The 16,276-nt window shown below is 33.0% G+C and overlaps 1 protein-coding gene across 9 annotated transcripts in view; it reads right to left on the bottom strand.

Annotated features, from left to right (window-relative positions):
* Window positions 1-16,276, bottom strand: part of TBC1D5 (TBC1 domain family member 5) — a 557,272-nt gene that overhangs the window by 204,602 nt on the left and 336,394 nt on the right. For all 9 annotated transcript variants that reach the window (XM_032259250.1, XM_032259280.1, XM_032259257.1 and 6 more), the window contains 5 exons: window positions 14,352-14,454; window positions 6,694-6,782; window positions 5,079-5,129; window positions 4,917-4,986; window positions 2,543-2,715 (listed from right to left, as the gene is read on the bottom strand). In XM_032259250.1, the coding sequence (XP_032115141.1) occupies window positions 2,543-2,715; window positions 4,917-4,986; window positions 5,079-5,129; window positions 6,694-6,782; window positions 14,352-14,454 (486 nt within the window). The remainder of the gene's footprint in view (window positions 1-2,542; window positions 2,716-4,916; window positions 4,987-5,078; window positions 5,130-6,693; window positions 6,783-14,351; window positions 14,455-16,276) is intronic.

Raw genomic sequence — 16,276 nt, forward strand, 5'->3', positions numbered from 1 at the left:
GCACTATAAAATGTAATACGGGCCAATTAAGACCATGAGTGATCTATCCTTCAAAGATTAAAAAATACATATTTAAAAAAATAATATTAATGCGATTCTATTAAAAAGAATGAGCTAGGCCGGGTACAGTGGCTCACGCCTGTAATCCCAGCACTTTGGGAGGCCGGGGTGGGTGGATCACGAGGTCAAGAGATCCAATACCATCCTGGTCAACATGGTGAAACCCCGTCTCTACTAAAAATACAAAAAAACAGCTGGGCATGGTGGCGCGCACCCGTAATCCCAGCTACTCAGGAGGCTGAGGCAGGAGAATTGCCTGAACCCAGGAGGCGGAGGTTGCGGTGAGCCGAGATCATGCCATTGCACTCCAGCCAGGGTAACAAGAGCAAAACTCTGTCCCAAAAAAAAAAAAAAAAATGAGCTAAATGAGGCAACTATGATTATTATTAAGTCCTGGTATTTTCGGTATTGCTGATAAGGTTGGAAAGATTAAGAGCAATTATGCCATGGATCATGTAATTTTAATGGGAAGGTACTGATCAAGATGTCAAAGCAATTCTATAAATTATTATGATAAAGATAAAACTAACCCCTGAAACTAACTGAAGGAAACTAACGCCTGAAAATAAAACAGAAACACCCTGGTTATAAACGATTGCACCCAAGCCTATACCATCACCACTGCAACATAAAGCAACAGTTTTGGCAAAAAGGCAAAAAAATTATAAAGCATTTCAAAGAAATGATAAAGATGTTCAACATCAATTTCTTTCCCTAATATTTAAAACCAATTTCTGGACCTTAGCAAGAAATTTCTGAGGGTGTAAAATGTGCTTTTGTATTTGAGTATATCAATTCTTTGACTGTACAGTGGAGAGGAATATAAAATTTAACTCCAGACCTTATTACTAGCTATTTCAAAATAAATTTTTATGTCTAATCACAAACATATTAAAGTGTGCATAGCAATTCATTAATAACCTGCATTGCTGCCCAATACCACATGTCTCATGCAATTTTCTCATTTCCACTGGGAATAATGAAGCTGCTCTCAATGATGAAGTCAAGATAACAGAAAGGAAAACAGGCAGCATTAAAACAGAAAAGCAGAGTTCTTCAGTTACAGTTCAGGGCTTTCTGAGAAGAGAAACAGCTCAAAGTTATTATTTGTGAAAGACTGTGTAAAATGAGAACATAAATAACATATTTATTCTCTTTTCTGGGTTAAATAAACAGCCTCTGCTTTAGGTGATTTTTTTGAGATGCTTTGCAATTCAAATAATAAATTCACATTTACTGAGCATCTACTATGTACACTTCAATAAAAAACTGTCTCAATTTTGCATGTTCTGCCTAATGGAGAGTCAAGCTTTACATAAAATATCTACCAAGAAACTGCCTAGCACTAGATATAAATGTTCTATTATTTAAATATAAAGAACGCTTTTGTCTATAGCTCTACATAGATAATTCATATTTACTAAAATCGTATTTTTCTAATTTGCACACCCACTTTATAAGCCACTGAAAACACACACGAACACATGCACACTTCCCTAAGGAGTGACCATCTCCCTGTTCTGCTATGACATGTTACAGAAGTTATATAGCTGAAGAAAATACATAATGGTCCCTGAGAGAGGTATCTATCTTACTTACAGGAATCTACCTCTCAGGGTAGAGCAAACGATGATATAATAAAAAGAACACGAACATCTTAATAGTATTGTTAGGATTTGGGGCTAGCTCCATGCATGTATGACTCATGCAACTTCTTGGAATGTAATCTGAGAAAGCTGTTTAATGATTTGCTGTTACCAGCTTGAAATTCTTACTAATTTTTTCAAAAGGGCCCTACATCTTTCTTTTGGACTTGGCTCTGCAAATTATGTAGCCAATCCTAAATAATTATGGTTTTGGGTTATGATTTCACTGGGAAATACATGTAAACTAAATCTGAGCCTCAGCTTCTTCATCTCTAATAGAGGAATAATATCCAATTTACAGGGTTGGTATTACAGGGAGTATTAGATGAGATACCATACACAGGTGAAAGTAATAAACATTGAGCATGCAAACAGAAACACAAAAGAGATGTGAAATAAAATGGAGCTGGAACAGTTGCTATTTTCACTTTTAAGGATCCGAGACACATAGAAACTAACATATCACTCGAAACTACTATATAATTAGATGTAATTGCAATTTAAACTTTAGGCTAGGCGCAATGGCTCATACCTGTAATCCCAGCCCTTTGGGAGGCAGAGGCAAGCTCAGGAGTTCAGGGGGAGCTTGGCCAACATGGTGAAACCCCATCTACCAAAAATATAAAACTTAGCAGGGCGCGGTGGCATGTGTCTGTGGTATCAGCTACTTGGCAGACAGAGGTGGGAGATTCACTTGAGGCCAAGATGGCAGAGGTTGCAGTGAGCCAAGATCACACCACTGCACTATGGCATAGGTGAAAGAGTGAGACTTTGTCACCAAAAAAAAAAAAAAAAAAAAAACCCCACCAAAAAACAAACAAAATTTTAATACTTACAATCCATATATCTGTGGTGCAATTTCTAGTCTGTTTAAGTGCATGTAAAGCTCAATATCATGCTTCTTCAATAGATGATCCTGGATCTGGTTGACTTTAGTAACAATAGCAATTGTTGGCCCTAAATCTTGTGGTCTAGCAAAGGGAATAGGAGTCATCAGTGTTTCTCTCCCCTAAAAACAGAAAAATTGAACATGTATTATTTAAATATGAAATAAATATATGAATGTCATTCTTTATCCGTGACAGTTTAAACAAGAAGCCTTATTTTCTGCCTACCATTCATTCTTAAAAAAAGGTGATAGCACCATGAAAGAATTAAAACAGGATGATGATAAAGGGATTCACTAGAAATGCTTTTTAGGAACATATTTATTCATTCGTATATGCAAGTAATTAACATGAAAGATCAAAAGTCACATCTATTACATTCCTTGACAAAATCAATGTCTTTCTTTGTGTTGGCTTAGCCACTTTTATAAAGCTGACTCAGTAATATCAATACAATTAGGTAAAACTAAGAACTGATAACCCTCACAGTTTAGTCACTGAGTTTCTCACATACTGTGACTCAGTTATAAAATACAAAATGACCACTATAAGAAATGATCAGTGTTTATATGTGTTCAAATACTCTGCTCAAAATTTTGACATTCATGTAAGTCTATGACTTCACCACATCACTTGCCAAGAACAAAAGGTTATTATTCCAAGAATATAGTTTGCCAAATATGCATACAGTAGCCTTTACCTTCAGCAACCCTTTTAGAATATAATATGTTGGTATATGAAGAAACACTTTATTACCTAGTGTAGGGGTCAACAAACTTACCCTGTAAAGAGCCAGAGAGTAAATATTTTACGCTTTACAAGTCATACAGTCTGTGCTGCAATTCTGCCACTGTAATGACCATGCAGCCACAGACAACAAGTAAACACATAGAAATGGCTGGGTTCCTAAACATTTAAGGGCATGGAAACTTAAATTTCATATTTTTTTCACATGTTACAAAATACTATTCATCTTTTGATAGTTTTCTAACCATTTAAAAATGTAAAAACCATTCTTAACTCTTAAGATGTACAAAAACAGATGGTAGGCCAAATTTGGCCTACAGGCAGTAGGATGCCAACCTCTGAGCTGGCCAAAGGCATGAAAAATATCAATTGTTTATTTCATTTTTTAAGAATTGGAATCAAGTGACTGAGTAATAACGATTTCTAACCAGAATGCAATCAATTATACCAATATAAAAGAAATGAAACATACTGGAAACAATATGCCAAATATCTTTAACAGTGTCCATAGCCAGAAGTATTTGTGATTTTTCCAATACTATGTAATATAATGAGAAAACCATAATGATCACTAAGATAGCATGTAGGTTAGTTTAAAAATATAGTTAACTCAGCAATTCCACTCCCAGGTATGCAATAAGAGAAATGAAAACATGTTCATACAAATCTTGTATATAAATGTTCAAAGTTATTCACAATAGCCAAAAGTGAAAATAGCCCAAATGTCCATCGACTGATGTATGGACAAACAAAATGTGGTATATCTAATATAATGCAATATTATTCAGGCATAAAAAGAAATTAAATACTGGTAAATGCCACAACATGAACACTGAAAATATTATGCTAAGTGAAAGGAGTCAGTCATAAAAGGCAGTATGTTATGATTCCACTTATTATGAAATATCAGAATCAGTAAGTCCATAGAGCCAGAAAGTATATTAGTGATGTCAGGGCCTGCAGGAATAGGGAAATGGAGACCGACTGGTAATGGACATGGAGTTTCCTTTTTCGGTGACCAAAAAATGTTTTGGAATTAGAGAGCAAGGACGTTTGCCTCACCCTGTAAATATACTAGAAACCATTAAAAGTTTAATAGGTCCATGTTATGCTTTGTGAATTATATAAAAATTAAAAATATAGTTAAAAATAAGAATAAGAGAAATTAAGAGTAAAGGATATTGATGTTAAATTTATGAATTCAATAGCAACACACTGGTAAAAGCAAAACAACCTATTTGATACAGGTTTCACCTATGCATTTCCATAACAATGTGTATACCAACTCACTAGGGTAGCAAGAGAAAGATTATAATAATTTTATAACTAAGCACTGATGCTGCTTAATATATACACACATAATGCATTTATATGAAAATTTTATATTGCCTTTGTGTATCTGCCAGTATGATTAGAAATATACTTAGATCCCCAGGCTCAATCTTATTCCATAGGTAATTTCATTTGGTTATAGCAATAATAATGGCTATGTACTATACTTTGGTTACATCTTGTTATTTACTGAAAGCATTTGCTCCATTGAATATACTGAAAAGATCGGTACTGTATGATTTACCTTTTGACCATCATGCTCAAAAGTTGAAAACCAAGGTTCAGCAGTTTCCATAAGTTGTGAGAACATTGCACTAAAAATAAAACAAAGTAACATGTTATGTTAAACTTTCTTTAAAATAACAATGGTATAAAAAAATAAAACAAACAAAGTTTTTGTACTTACTAGGCATCATGTTCCAGATACTCAGGGTTCAAGAGAATTTTCATTTCCTCACTTAAAAAAGCAATACAAGCAATCAAAATGTGTAATTTTTAAATAATTAAAGTAGATGCAGAGTTTCCCTTATTCTACACTGATAACTTCCATATCATGTGCAAATGAAAAAAAAAATTAGCCTTTTTATAAGAGCAATGCCATTAACAAATTATATGCTTTCTTTCTATAAGGATCAAAAACAAATTAGCTGCCTTGTCTATGCCACAATGAACTATCTAATTATTCCAAATAACAAATATACAATGTGACAATATATTCCTTGACTATGATTCATCTAGAATAATCAATCAATCCACAATCTATCACTTGTCCAAAACAACAAAAATACAGTTACTGGTCAAATATGCAATATCAAAACATTGATTTATTTTCTTTAACTCTCATTTTCATTTTAACATCAATTTATCAGTGAGAACACCTCTTAAGCATTTATTTTACTTTTTACAGACTGAATCAGTTGAAGAAGCATGTCCAACTCATTTAAAAGCTATTTTCAATCACCTATACTTTCTTGTAAATTATATTCTACATGCGCATTTTTTAAAAAGCTCCAATCTGAAGCATACATTCACGTTTTTAAAAAAACTGGCATTAAAACAGGATCTTAATACTAACTTCATGTTTATATTTTAGAATAACTGAAGTGAAAGCAATTAACATTTGGTTATACTCTTGTCAAGATCAAAAAACTCAGTAAAATTAACAAAGCTTCAAAGAAACTTGAAAATACTAATCTATAAACTAGTAGACAAAAGTTAATTTAACAAAGGTCTGAACATATGCTCAGTAAAATGGATGGCTATATTTGATTAATAAAGATCTTATAGTCAGATATGTGAAATGTTAACTTCAAGTTTTCTGTTTACTGCATACAGATGGGCTGGCCTGATGAACACTCTTGGACGCAGCCTTACATTCCTAGAGTCCTACATTTCCAAAATTATTTTCTGAAGGCCCGTAAGTTGGGGTTTCTTAAGGTAGAAAAGTGAATTCTAACAATTAGCCCAAGTTAAAGCCAATTACAAAAGTTAGTTGCAGGAAAGAATAAATGAATATATCTTAAAAATTTGAGAAGCAATCTTGTTTATTTACATACTGAGGTTTTTTGTGTGGCTCTGCTCTCCCTTACTTGTGTATTAAGCTGAGTCATATCTGGTGAGGAGAAATAATCTCATAAAGTCTTACTCAGCTTGGAGTGAAAAATGGATCATTAGAGGATGATATATATGAATATTATCAATCATTAACGCTTTTGCGATTAATACAAAAATTTTCAATTCTTGATCCATTCGTTTTATGTCTTCTTTTGATAAAGAATCAAAATTTTCAAAGACATTTATGATTCCAAATTTGCCCCATAGCTAAACTGGCCTTACAACTATTATGTAGAATTAACAATTAACCACATGAAACACAATCAAATGTTTACAACCTATACAACTTGTAAGTATCTTCCACTGAAAAGATTTTCAGGTTTTAAAAACAAAGGTTACAGTGGGGGCTAAAAAACAGAAGGAGCTCATATTAAAAAAACAAAACAAAACAAAAAAAACAAACTTGCCTGGGCTGTGCAGACTCACTGGCATGTAGAAAAGCTTGGTGGTCACAATGGAGGACAAAGACTATAGGTGCTAACAGCTCATGCATGCCCTGAAATAAAGAGCCAGAAAAATAAAGAGAGGATATTCAGAGTCCATTACTGGACAGTATAACCTCAGTTAAATACTTCTTCAAACCAATCCCCACTACCAAAATTTCCACATTATACAGAAAGACATAAAAATGGAAAGCTACAAGATGGGATTTTTATCTACTTTTAGAATTTGATTCTAATTCAACCACAGCAGGTATTCTTCTTTAAAACATGGAGAGCAGTTCCCTTTTAAATGACATGACAAACAATAAATTGGCATGGTAGACAACCTTGCACCTGTCAGTTGCTTCAAGATCTGTACTCATAAATATGAATTTCCTTTATGCAAATTATAATCATGAGCTACAGTGTTAAGATCTTCAGTAAGAAGGGCAACTAAGAACTGTAGACCTAAGGAAATTATATCCAATGTTTTCATTATATAATGGCTCAAAATTAGGATGTCTGTAGATTTAGGAAGCGCTGAAGTCAGCTAGCTAGAAATGTTGGATAATAAAAGAAACAATCTTAAGAAGGTATGACAGAAAATAAACTTGTTAAAATAAGATTTAACATGTTTAATCAGAAAACTACCATAAGTTTTTCCTGTCTACTTCAACTATAAGGTTAATTTTAATTTATTTAACGATTTCATCAACATTATTTTCCTCCTTATGTTGGGTTTCACCAAAAATAGGTATATACACAAAAAGGTATATTATTAGTTACTAAGCTGTGCTGAAAAGGGTACTATAAAAGTCCACTACTGATCCATAAAAGTGGTGACATACGGTATTCCACATTATGGCTACCTTTGCTAATGAGATTTCTTTCCCCCTTAAGTGTCAAAAAACATGTTTCAGCAAGTTAAAATAGATTATAATCTTTCCTGTCTCATAAAGTGAGCAAATTACTACTTTCCTTTTGCGTAGTAACTACAGATGCTCTTTTTTAAGAAGACAAGACAAAATACCACTTTTAGAGGAAATAAAAATATGAAAGCAGAGGAGATAAATCTTTTGCTGGTAGAATCAGAGAACACTTCCTACAATGGACAGTTACAAAGTCCTCTGCACAGTCTAGTAGTGTTGTACTATTCTTAGAAAGCCAATTGTTATCACAAAGATAATATACAAGTTAACATTTTTAGATTTCACATATAAGTTACTGCTAGCCTTGAATTAAAATGATTTAGTTATATTTTTACAAAACAATATAAGATTCATTGACAATTTACTTGTGATTTAGGACAAATTACCACATCTTGTTTCAGTCTTTATGGATAACCATCTCCTTATTAAACAAACCTTGAAAAAAAATCTTTCAGATAACATGTTAGACACCTAAAAAAAAATGACATTAAACATTGCTAACTCTGCTTTAAAAATCATGAGGGGTTTATTCTCTTGGAATAGTCTCAAGTTAGTCCAAAAACAAAGTGCCATAATTTTAACCATTAAAATAATAAATAAGAATTGTATTAATAAAAAAAGTATGGAAAAGCAAAAACAAAAATTAAAAAAAAAAAAGATAAAGGGAGAGAGGGAGGCCAGCCAAAAAACAAAACGTAAGAAATAAATTTAAAACTCCAATAGATATCCTTGCAGTGCCTATTTCGCCTATTTTTTTGCCTATTTCGGATGATTTCTTCAGGATTAAAGTTCTTAGAAGTAGAATTTCAAGGTAAAGGGATAAAAATATGTGTTAAAGTCTGGTATGATGTATACCATGAAGCTGTCTCCAGAAAGACTTCCCTCAGTGAAGAATACATAAATCACTCTCTCACACATCTTCACCTTTATTCATAGTGTTTTAAAAAAATTTTGTCATGTTACACAGTTAAATTGTTACAATTCATTTAAATGCTAGCAAGACTGAACCCCAAAGTTTCATTGACTGTTTACTTAATAAGTTGTCCATTTTCTCCTGATAAAGTGTTTTCTTTCCTTGGTGATGTCTAGTAGTTCTATACCAATTAAAGATATTAAGGCCGGGCGTGGTGGCTCAAGCCTGTAATCCCAGCACTTTGGGAGGCCGAGGCGGGTGGATCACGAGGTCAAGAGATCGAGACCATCCTGGTCAACATGGTGAAACCCCGTCTCTACTAAAAATACAAAAAATTAGCTGGGCATGGCTGAGGCAGGAGAATTGCCTGAACCCAGGAGGCGGAGGTTGCGGTGAGCCGAGATCGCGCCATTGCACTCCAGCCTGGGTAACAAGAGCGAAACTCCGTCTCAAAAAAAAAAAAAAAAAAGATATTAACCCTTTGTAATTTTTGTTACAAACATTTTACCATGGTTATCATTAGTCTTACTTTTAATTTCTATGATTTATCTTATATCATACCCACATTATAAACTTTAGCCAATACCATAAATCATCCTTCATGTTTTCTATTCTGCTTTCATGACTATAAAGACCTTCCCCATGTTGAGATCAGGTAAGAACACAATTTCCTTTTTTCCTTCAGTTAATTCTTTGCTCAACTGATATAATTTTAATTTTTGCCATGAAAATAAGTATTTTTTCTCCAAAAGAATTATATCAATTTACTGAATAATCATTCCATCTTCAATGAGTTGAATAACCCATCTTCCTCTAGAGTTCTGAAATGCTATCCTTAGTTAAAATATGAACATTTAGCTGATGTTTTTTCCGGGCTTCTATTGTAATCCATTGGTTTGTATATTATTAACAATAATTGTGCCATTATAAAGATTTGACCTTGAAAATATTCTACTATTTTCTATTTTCTGCTCCTTTTTTTCCCTCAAATTCATCTTGACTATTATATTTTTTTACTCCAGGCTGTTACATTATCATTTAGGTTACACAAAATGGTAAACAAAGCATTAAAATTTTTACTGGTATTGCATTAAAATCAACTTGAGAAGAATATTTTTAAGAACATCAGATTTTCTAATCCCAAAATTTGCAAAACTGTATAGTTCTTATTAGGTTTATCATGAGGTTTTCTTTCTTTGCTGTCAGTGGTGATGACCTTTTGAAAGAGTGTTTTCACCCACAATATATTTTATAATAAGTTATAGCTTATAAGAAAGAGTTCTTGTCTAAAGACATCTTCAGAACTATAAATGTTCTCCTTCCTCTAGTTTCTCTGACACTGCTCTGTCTAGATTCTACATTTGTTCAAACATCATTAATCATTCACTTATTGCAAAAATTATAAATGCCTATATTTACTGTGACACAAAAGTGAATGAAGTGTGCAAGTTTCTAATTTTGATGGAGTTTGTAGTCTAGAGACAGAGGAACAAAATAATAAAATGAGCACAGAAATGACTGTAGAGTAGTCCCCCATTATGTGCAGGAGATATATTCTAAAACTTCCCAGTGGATGCCTAAAACTGTAAATAGTAGTGAAAACTACATATACTAGGCTGTTTTTTTACACACACGTGTATGACAAAGGTATTAAGATTATGATTTAAAGATTATAAGTTAATCTTTATAAGATTAATTTTAACAACTAAGATTAACAACAATTAATAGTAAGAATAGAACGATTATAACAATGCAGTGTAACAATATTATGTGATTGTGGTCTCTCTCTCAAATTACTGTACTATATTCAACTATTTTTGGATGCTGGTTGGCCACAGGAAACTGAAACCTCATACAGTGAAACTGCAGGTAATGGTGAACTACTGTTTGCCCTAAGGATGTACTGTACCACAGGTAAGAATGGACACTGTACAACTGTGAGGGTGAGTGTGAGTATGTGTGTGTGCGCGTGCATGTGTGTACGTATACACACATCTAGATCCTACCACAGGCCCAGCACAAAGAAGGTACTCACTACATATTGACTGAATGAAGGAAATATCTACCACTTAATATATCCACAGAGTAAAAACAATATTAAAAAAATAGCATTAAATCATATTTCAAATCAATAAATAAAGGTGTTCTTGGCAGGATGGAAATTAAGAGTCTTCTGAATACCATTAAAACTATTATACAAGTTCAATTTTGACTTTCATCTAAACTAGGGATTTTTTTTCAAATACCTAAAAGAGATTTTTGATTTTGCTATCAATTCTAGATTAGTAAAACCTGCTTTACAAATGGCAATTACATATACATCTTTAAAAGAAAAGAGAAATACCAGAAATAATCATGAATTCAATATGCTATAAATTTGATAAAGCATAATAAAAAAATTATGTATTAACAGTATGCATCTGGTTCCCAAAATGTGTATTTTGCTTCCACCTACATTGTCAGCATTTCTGCCTGCTTAAAAGCTTTTATCTCTGCTAGATTTTTAGTAGTCACTGCACTCCAAACTCATGCCAGTTGAAAATAAAGGTAACAAAGTTTTCTTCATCAACAGCCTGTAGGTTCACAAAATTGAACCTGTTCTTTTATCTGCCTGTGTTCATTTAGCCCACCAAGCAGTCTTTATTAAAGCTAAGGCATCAGGCAGTCAAAGTTCATTAATACCATTTATATAATCTCTGCAATTTCAATTAACTCAGCAAGACATTCTACTACATGATAACAGTCTCATTAATTCAATAAAATCCCATAACTATTAACAATATGGTCGATGTTAAACGGGGTGTCACCTAGTACAAAATAAGAGCTTTAACAGCTTGTGATGAAACTTAAGGTTTTTTCTTAAATTTGATCTGGCTAAATATTCAGTCCTTCTATAGCAAGGTATTATTTCTCTGTAAAAAATCTGTAAGATTTTAAACAGGGAGTAATTAAGTCTTTCAAAATGACACCCAGGAGTAAGCTAATAATACTTTCTTATTCAGTAATTGATAGGTTTTTGTCAAATAGATCAAGAATCTCATCTTCCATATTCCTGTGCAGTCTTCCATACAAATGCAGTGGGCCACATCCATCACAAATGGTGGATGGAATGCAGTTATTATGTTTTTTGTGCCTTGTCCACAGAACTTGTTTCCACTATTATAAGACTTTCTTAATCTATTTTTTCTTTCTCTAAAGAAAAATAAGAAAACAGATGTGTAATTTGGGATAACTTTATCCTGATTTGATTCACTATCATCAAGTCTTTTACTGTGGGGTATTTTCAAGTATTTAAAGGAGAAGAAATAAGAAAGAGATAAGGTTCACAACAAAAGCCAATATAATGAAAAGAGAGCAGAAAAACAAAATCCTGGAATCTTTGATAAAGATTTAAGCTACTGAACTAATGCGGCAGAACCATTTATCCCAGACTTCATGTGAAGTGTGTTAACAACCTGCTTACAGTTTAAGCCATTTTGAATGAGGTCTTCTGCTATTTGTGTCCAAAAGAATTCCACACTAATATTTTTTTTTCCCAGTCTCCTTTTTGGGTTTGTTTTTAGTCTTTTGACTTTTTATCCGACTTGTACATGAGCCTACCTTTCTTGCAAGGGCCTTTCTTAGTCTGAGATTACACAAATTTTCTCCTAAATACTCTTCTAGTATTTTTATATAGTTTTAGTTTTTATATTTATATTTTTACATCATCTGGAATTTATTCTCCAATAAATGTAATTTAATCATTTTTCCAAATGGAAAGCCAAATATAGCAAGTCAATATCCTTTCCCCCATTTTACCATATTCAGATACCATATATAATTGAACCTGTTTCTAGACTGTTTCACTGAGCAATGGTCAAGTCAAATAATATTATCACATTAGTTTGATCACAGAACCTTTGAAGTTTTAATATCTACTGTTGCCATTCTCCCTTTCCCTCAAATTCTGTGGCAATTCCAACATATTTAATAATTAGTATAATGATAATAAAAATAACCACAGCTACGAACATGAACCTTTGCTTGGCACCAAATGTTAACTCTATAAAGTAATTACTATTATTGCCCTCATCTTACAGATAAAAAATTAAAGATTAAAAAAATTAAGTAAACTGTCTAAGATTGTGAAGTTAGTAAACGAGAAGAAAGCTGAGATTCAAACAAAGGAATTTACACCCAGTGCTTTTAATCCCTAAATTATGTTATGCCCTTTAAAATAACTGGAACATTTTTAAGCACTAAATTTAAAATAAGCATATCCAGTTTTTTAAAAAAAACACATATCTCACTCAGGTTATCACTGGAATGACAACCCATTTAAACATTTAATTTGCAAAGAAGTAATATTTTTACTTAAAGTCTTCTCATCCAAAAACATGGCTATCATTTTTCTATTTCTTCAATTCTTGCTGTATATCCTTTAATAACATTTATAGTCTTCTTTTCTCTCTCTTTTTTTTTTTTTTTTTTTTTTTTTTGAGACACATCTCACTCTTTCACCCAGGTGAGAGTGCAGTGAATCAATCACAGCTCACTGTAGCCTCAAATTCCTGGGCTCAAGGGATCCTCCCACCTCAGTTTCCCAAGTATATGGGACTAGACATGCACACCACCATGCCCAGCTAATTTGGTGGGCTTTCTTTTTTTTTTGTAGAGACAGGATTTCACCATGTTGCCCAGGCTGGTTTCAAACTTCTGGGCTCAGGCAATCAGCTTGCCTCACCCCTACAAAGTGCTGGGATTATAGGTGTAAGCCACTGTACTTGGACTATAGTTTTCTTCATATAGCTTTGTATCTTTATTAATTTTTTTCTGGACATTTTAGTTTTTGGTTGCCCTATAAATGCAATATATTTTTCATTTCCAATTCTAATAAGCTATTGTCAGCAGGTAATACAGAAAAATATTACTACTATTAAAAATAAGATAAAATTAGTTCCCTTGGGTATTCTATATATACACAATAATTAAAAATGTACTTAGTATATTTGTAGTCTGATATGTTTTACTATCATTAAATCTAGTTTATTTCAAATTAAACACATTGCTTTTACCATAAGTGTTTGCTATTATTTAAATTTAAGTTCAGTGATACTGAATTAGATACACATTATAACTTTTGATTACTAGAGAATTTAAAAATTAGCTTGAATTCTCACTTAATTTGCATTTGGAGAAATACATAAAAATATCCAATTGTGTATATTTTTATTAGAACACCACAAAGTCAAAAAATGTAAACACATCTGTATGTATTAAATAATTTATATTTCAATAAAATAAAACAATCCAATAATCATCTTTCTTTAGTAATGAGATGAGTCAAATAACAGGATCACAAAGAAAGTAAAAATGAATTTCAAAAAAATGAAAGAAACTTTCTGAAGTTCTATTACTGATAAGTTTTAAAGAGTAATAGGATTCTTGATTATTTTTTACATGACTTGTCCTATATTTATAAATGCTATCCTTAAAAATAATATTTATACATACCACTCTGAAGCTTTATTACTAGATTGCCTTCAAAGATGCTGTTTATAAACAAGCTCCCAAAAGTTGAAAGCAAAGATTGAACACCTTATAGAAGACAATTTGGTGGAATGTCTTAAAATGGGGAAGCAGCATATGTGCTTCAATGAGCTTACCTTTCTCACCATGCAGCTGACAAGCAGCTCTCTGATTGCTTTAGCATTATGATACAACTTTGGATACAATAAAGGCTACATTATTGCTCTATCATTTGTCAAGCTTTATAGAAAAATCTGAGTCAATGGATGCCACCTGTAAGATATTTTCATTACCTGTTTATAAAGCAACTGCTCGTTTTCTCTAGCATAACAGAAAAGAACATCTGTAAGAATTTTTCTCACATTTTCTTGTTGGAAAAACTGCATTTCAGGAAACCTGGAAAAAGAAACACAAGATTGAAACTGACTAACACAGTTTCAAGAATCACCCTCAAATTCTCATCTCGAAGACGTGCCAAGGGCTGCTTCAGGTTTTAGAACAAGCTTGTGTTTGCCATGTAACTTATGCCTTTCATGGGGACTGAAAAAGAGGTGAGGAAAGGGGAAATAATTACATCCCAGAGGTAAATGACATGCTTCAACATATTCACATTTCAAATTTCTTCACATGCTTCATATACTTCATACATGTGTGAATAGTTTTTAAGCAAAGTGAATTATATTCTACCTATCTGTGGATGAGGAGTTGCTTTGTTTCAGCCCATTGGTTTTTAAGATAAGAATGTGATTTTGTAAAAGTACCAATTTTTTTCCAAAAGAAAGACTGTCATTCTTTTACGTTGATATAAAATATTGACATTTCAGTTATTATGTATAACCACACTATCAGCTTTTCATCTGATTAAAATATAGACTTTAAAATATTTCTTTATAACACAATAAAACACCATAACTGCAAGAACCCAAAGAGAAAACCCACAGCAATGCAAAGACAAAGAAAGTATAAGGGCTGAGGGAATGTCATGTATTAGTAGTAGTCAACTGGGATTAATGATAGAGGGTTTGAGCAAGTATTTTCAGGAGAGGAGGAACATGGAACGTCAGTGGAAAAGGTAATCAAAACAGAAGCACAGAAAGCAATGGGTATTTCAAGAGTGCAGCATTACATGGTAATCATTAATCAGAATGAAAAGACAATTCCATGAATTACTGCCAGCTGGGAGCAGGACAGTGGGACAGAAGAAAAGGTGGAGCAAGGCTGGAAAAAGCTTTGAATGCTGGATTTCCAACTACGGAAACACTGCATAGTAAAGCTACATTTTTGAATAAGGAAGTGATAAAGAAAACAGTATTTTAATAATTCTACAGAGCAATAAACCTGAAAGAGTAGAAAGGACATAAGAGTGCATTATAATAAAGTGAAATTTAGAAGTCCTAACTCCAAGTAGAATAGCCTGTGTTCAAATTCATGTTGCAGAATTTCCAGTTATGCAACCCTGAGTGAATGATTACTTAACTGCCTCATCTATTAAGTAGAGATAATAATACTGATCTTGTGATCAAGATGAGATCATGTGAGAGCACCAAGAACAGTGCCTGATAAGTAGTAGATATTCAGGGATAGAGGCCATTATTACAATAGTATTCGAGTAATGGTACTTTAGGAGATGAGATTACAATCAGGTGGCTTTGGAACTAAAAAATGAGGGAAAATGTGAGAGAGTAGAGAGGAAGATGACCTATAGCATGAAGGCATAGGACATTACTGAAACAGAAAAATACGCCTTCATGAGTCCTTTAAAGAGCAATAATGGCTGTTTTATATCATATTATAATGGTTTACTGCCTCCCATTTCTGGTGACCTCAGCTATTTTTATGCTGCATTCTGCTACTTTGTTGGTACCTTGGAATGTTATAACTTTCTATTCCAAGCCAGCTTTTTGGGTGAACTATGCTAGAGATCTGTGAAGCAATCTTTTTTCTGGTCCTAATTTTTAAAATAGATTAAGGTCCATTTTACCTTCATGCATTCATTTGACTTTTGCTTACAATTCCCTTTGATATGCAACTGCCCAGACAGATTTTTTTTTTTAACCTTTTCTGTAGCAGCAAGAAAGCCTCTTTGTGGGGGGCAGGGGGCAGTAAACAACCTAAGGATCTGAGCAAGGTTGCCTCACATATTTGCATAAAGCTTAATGTGGTGAGCTCCCAGGCAGTTCCTATCCAGGCATCAGAGTTCAAATAGGGGTGGCACAAG

The sequence above is a fragment of the Sapajus apella genome, unplaced genomic scaffold (assembly GCF_009761245.1).
Source record: "Sapajus apella isolate SASKATOON/1434 unplaced genomic scaffold, GSC_monkey_1.0 scaffold4, whole genome shotgun sequence".
NCBI classification, from domain to species: domain Eukaryota; kingdom Metazoa; phylum Chordata; class Mammalia; order Primates; family Cebidae; genus Sapajus; species Sapajus apella.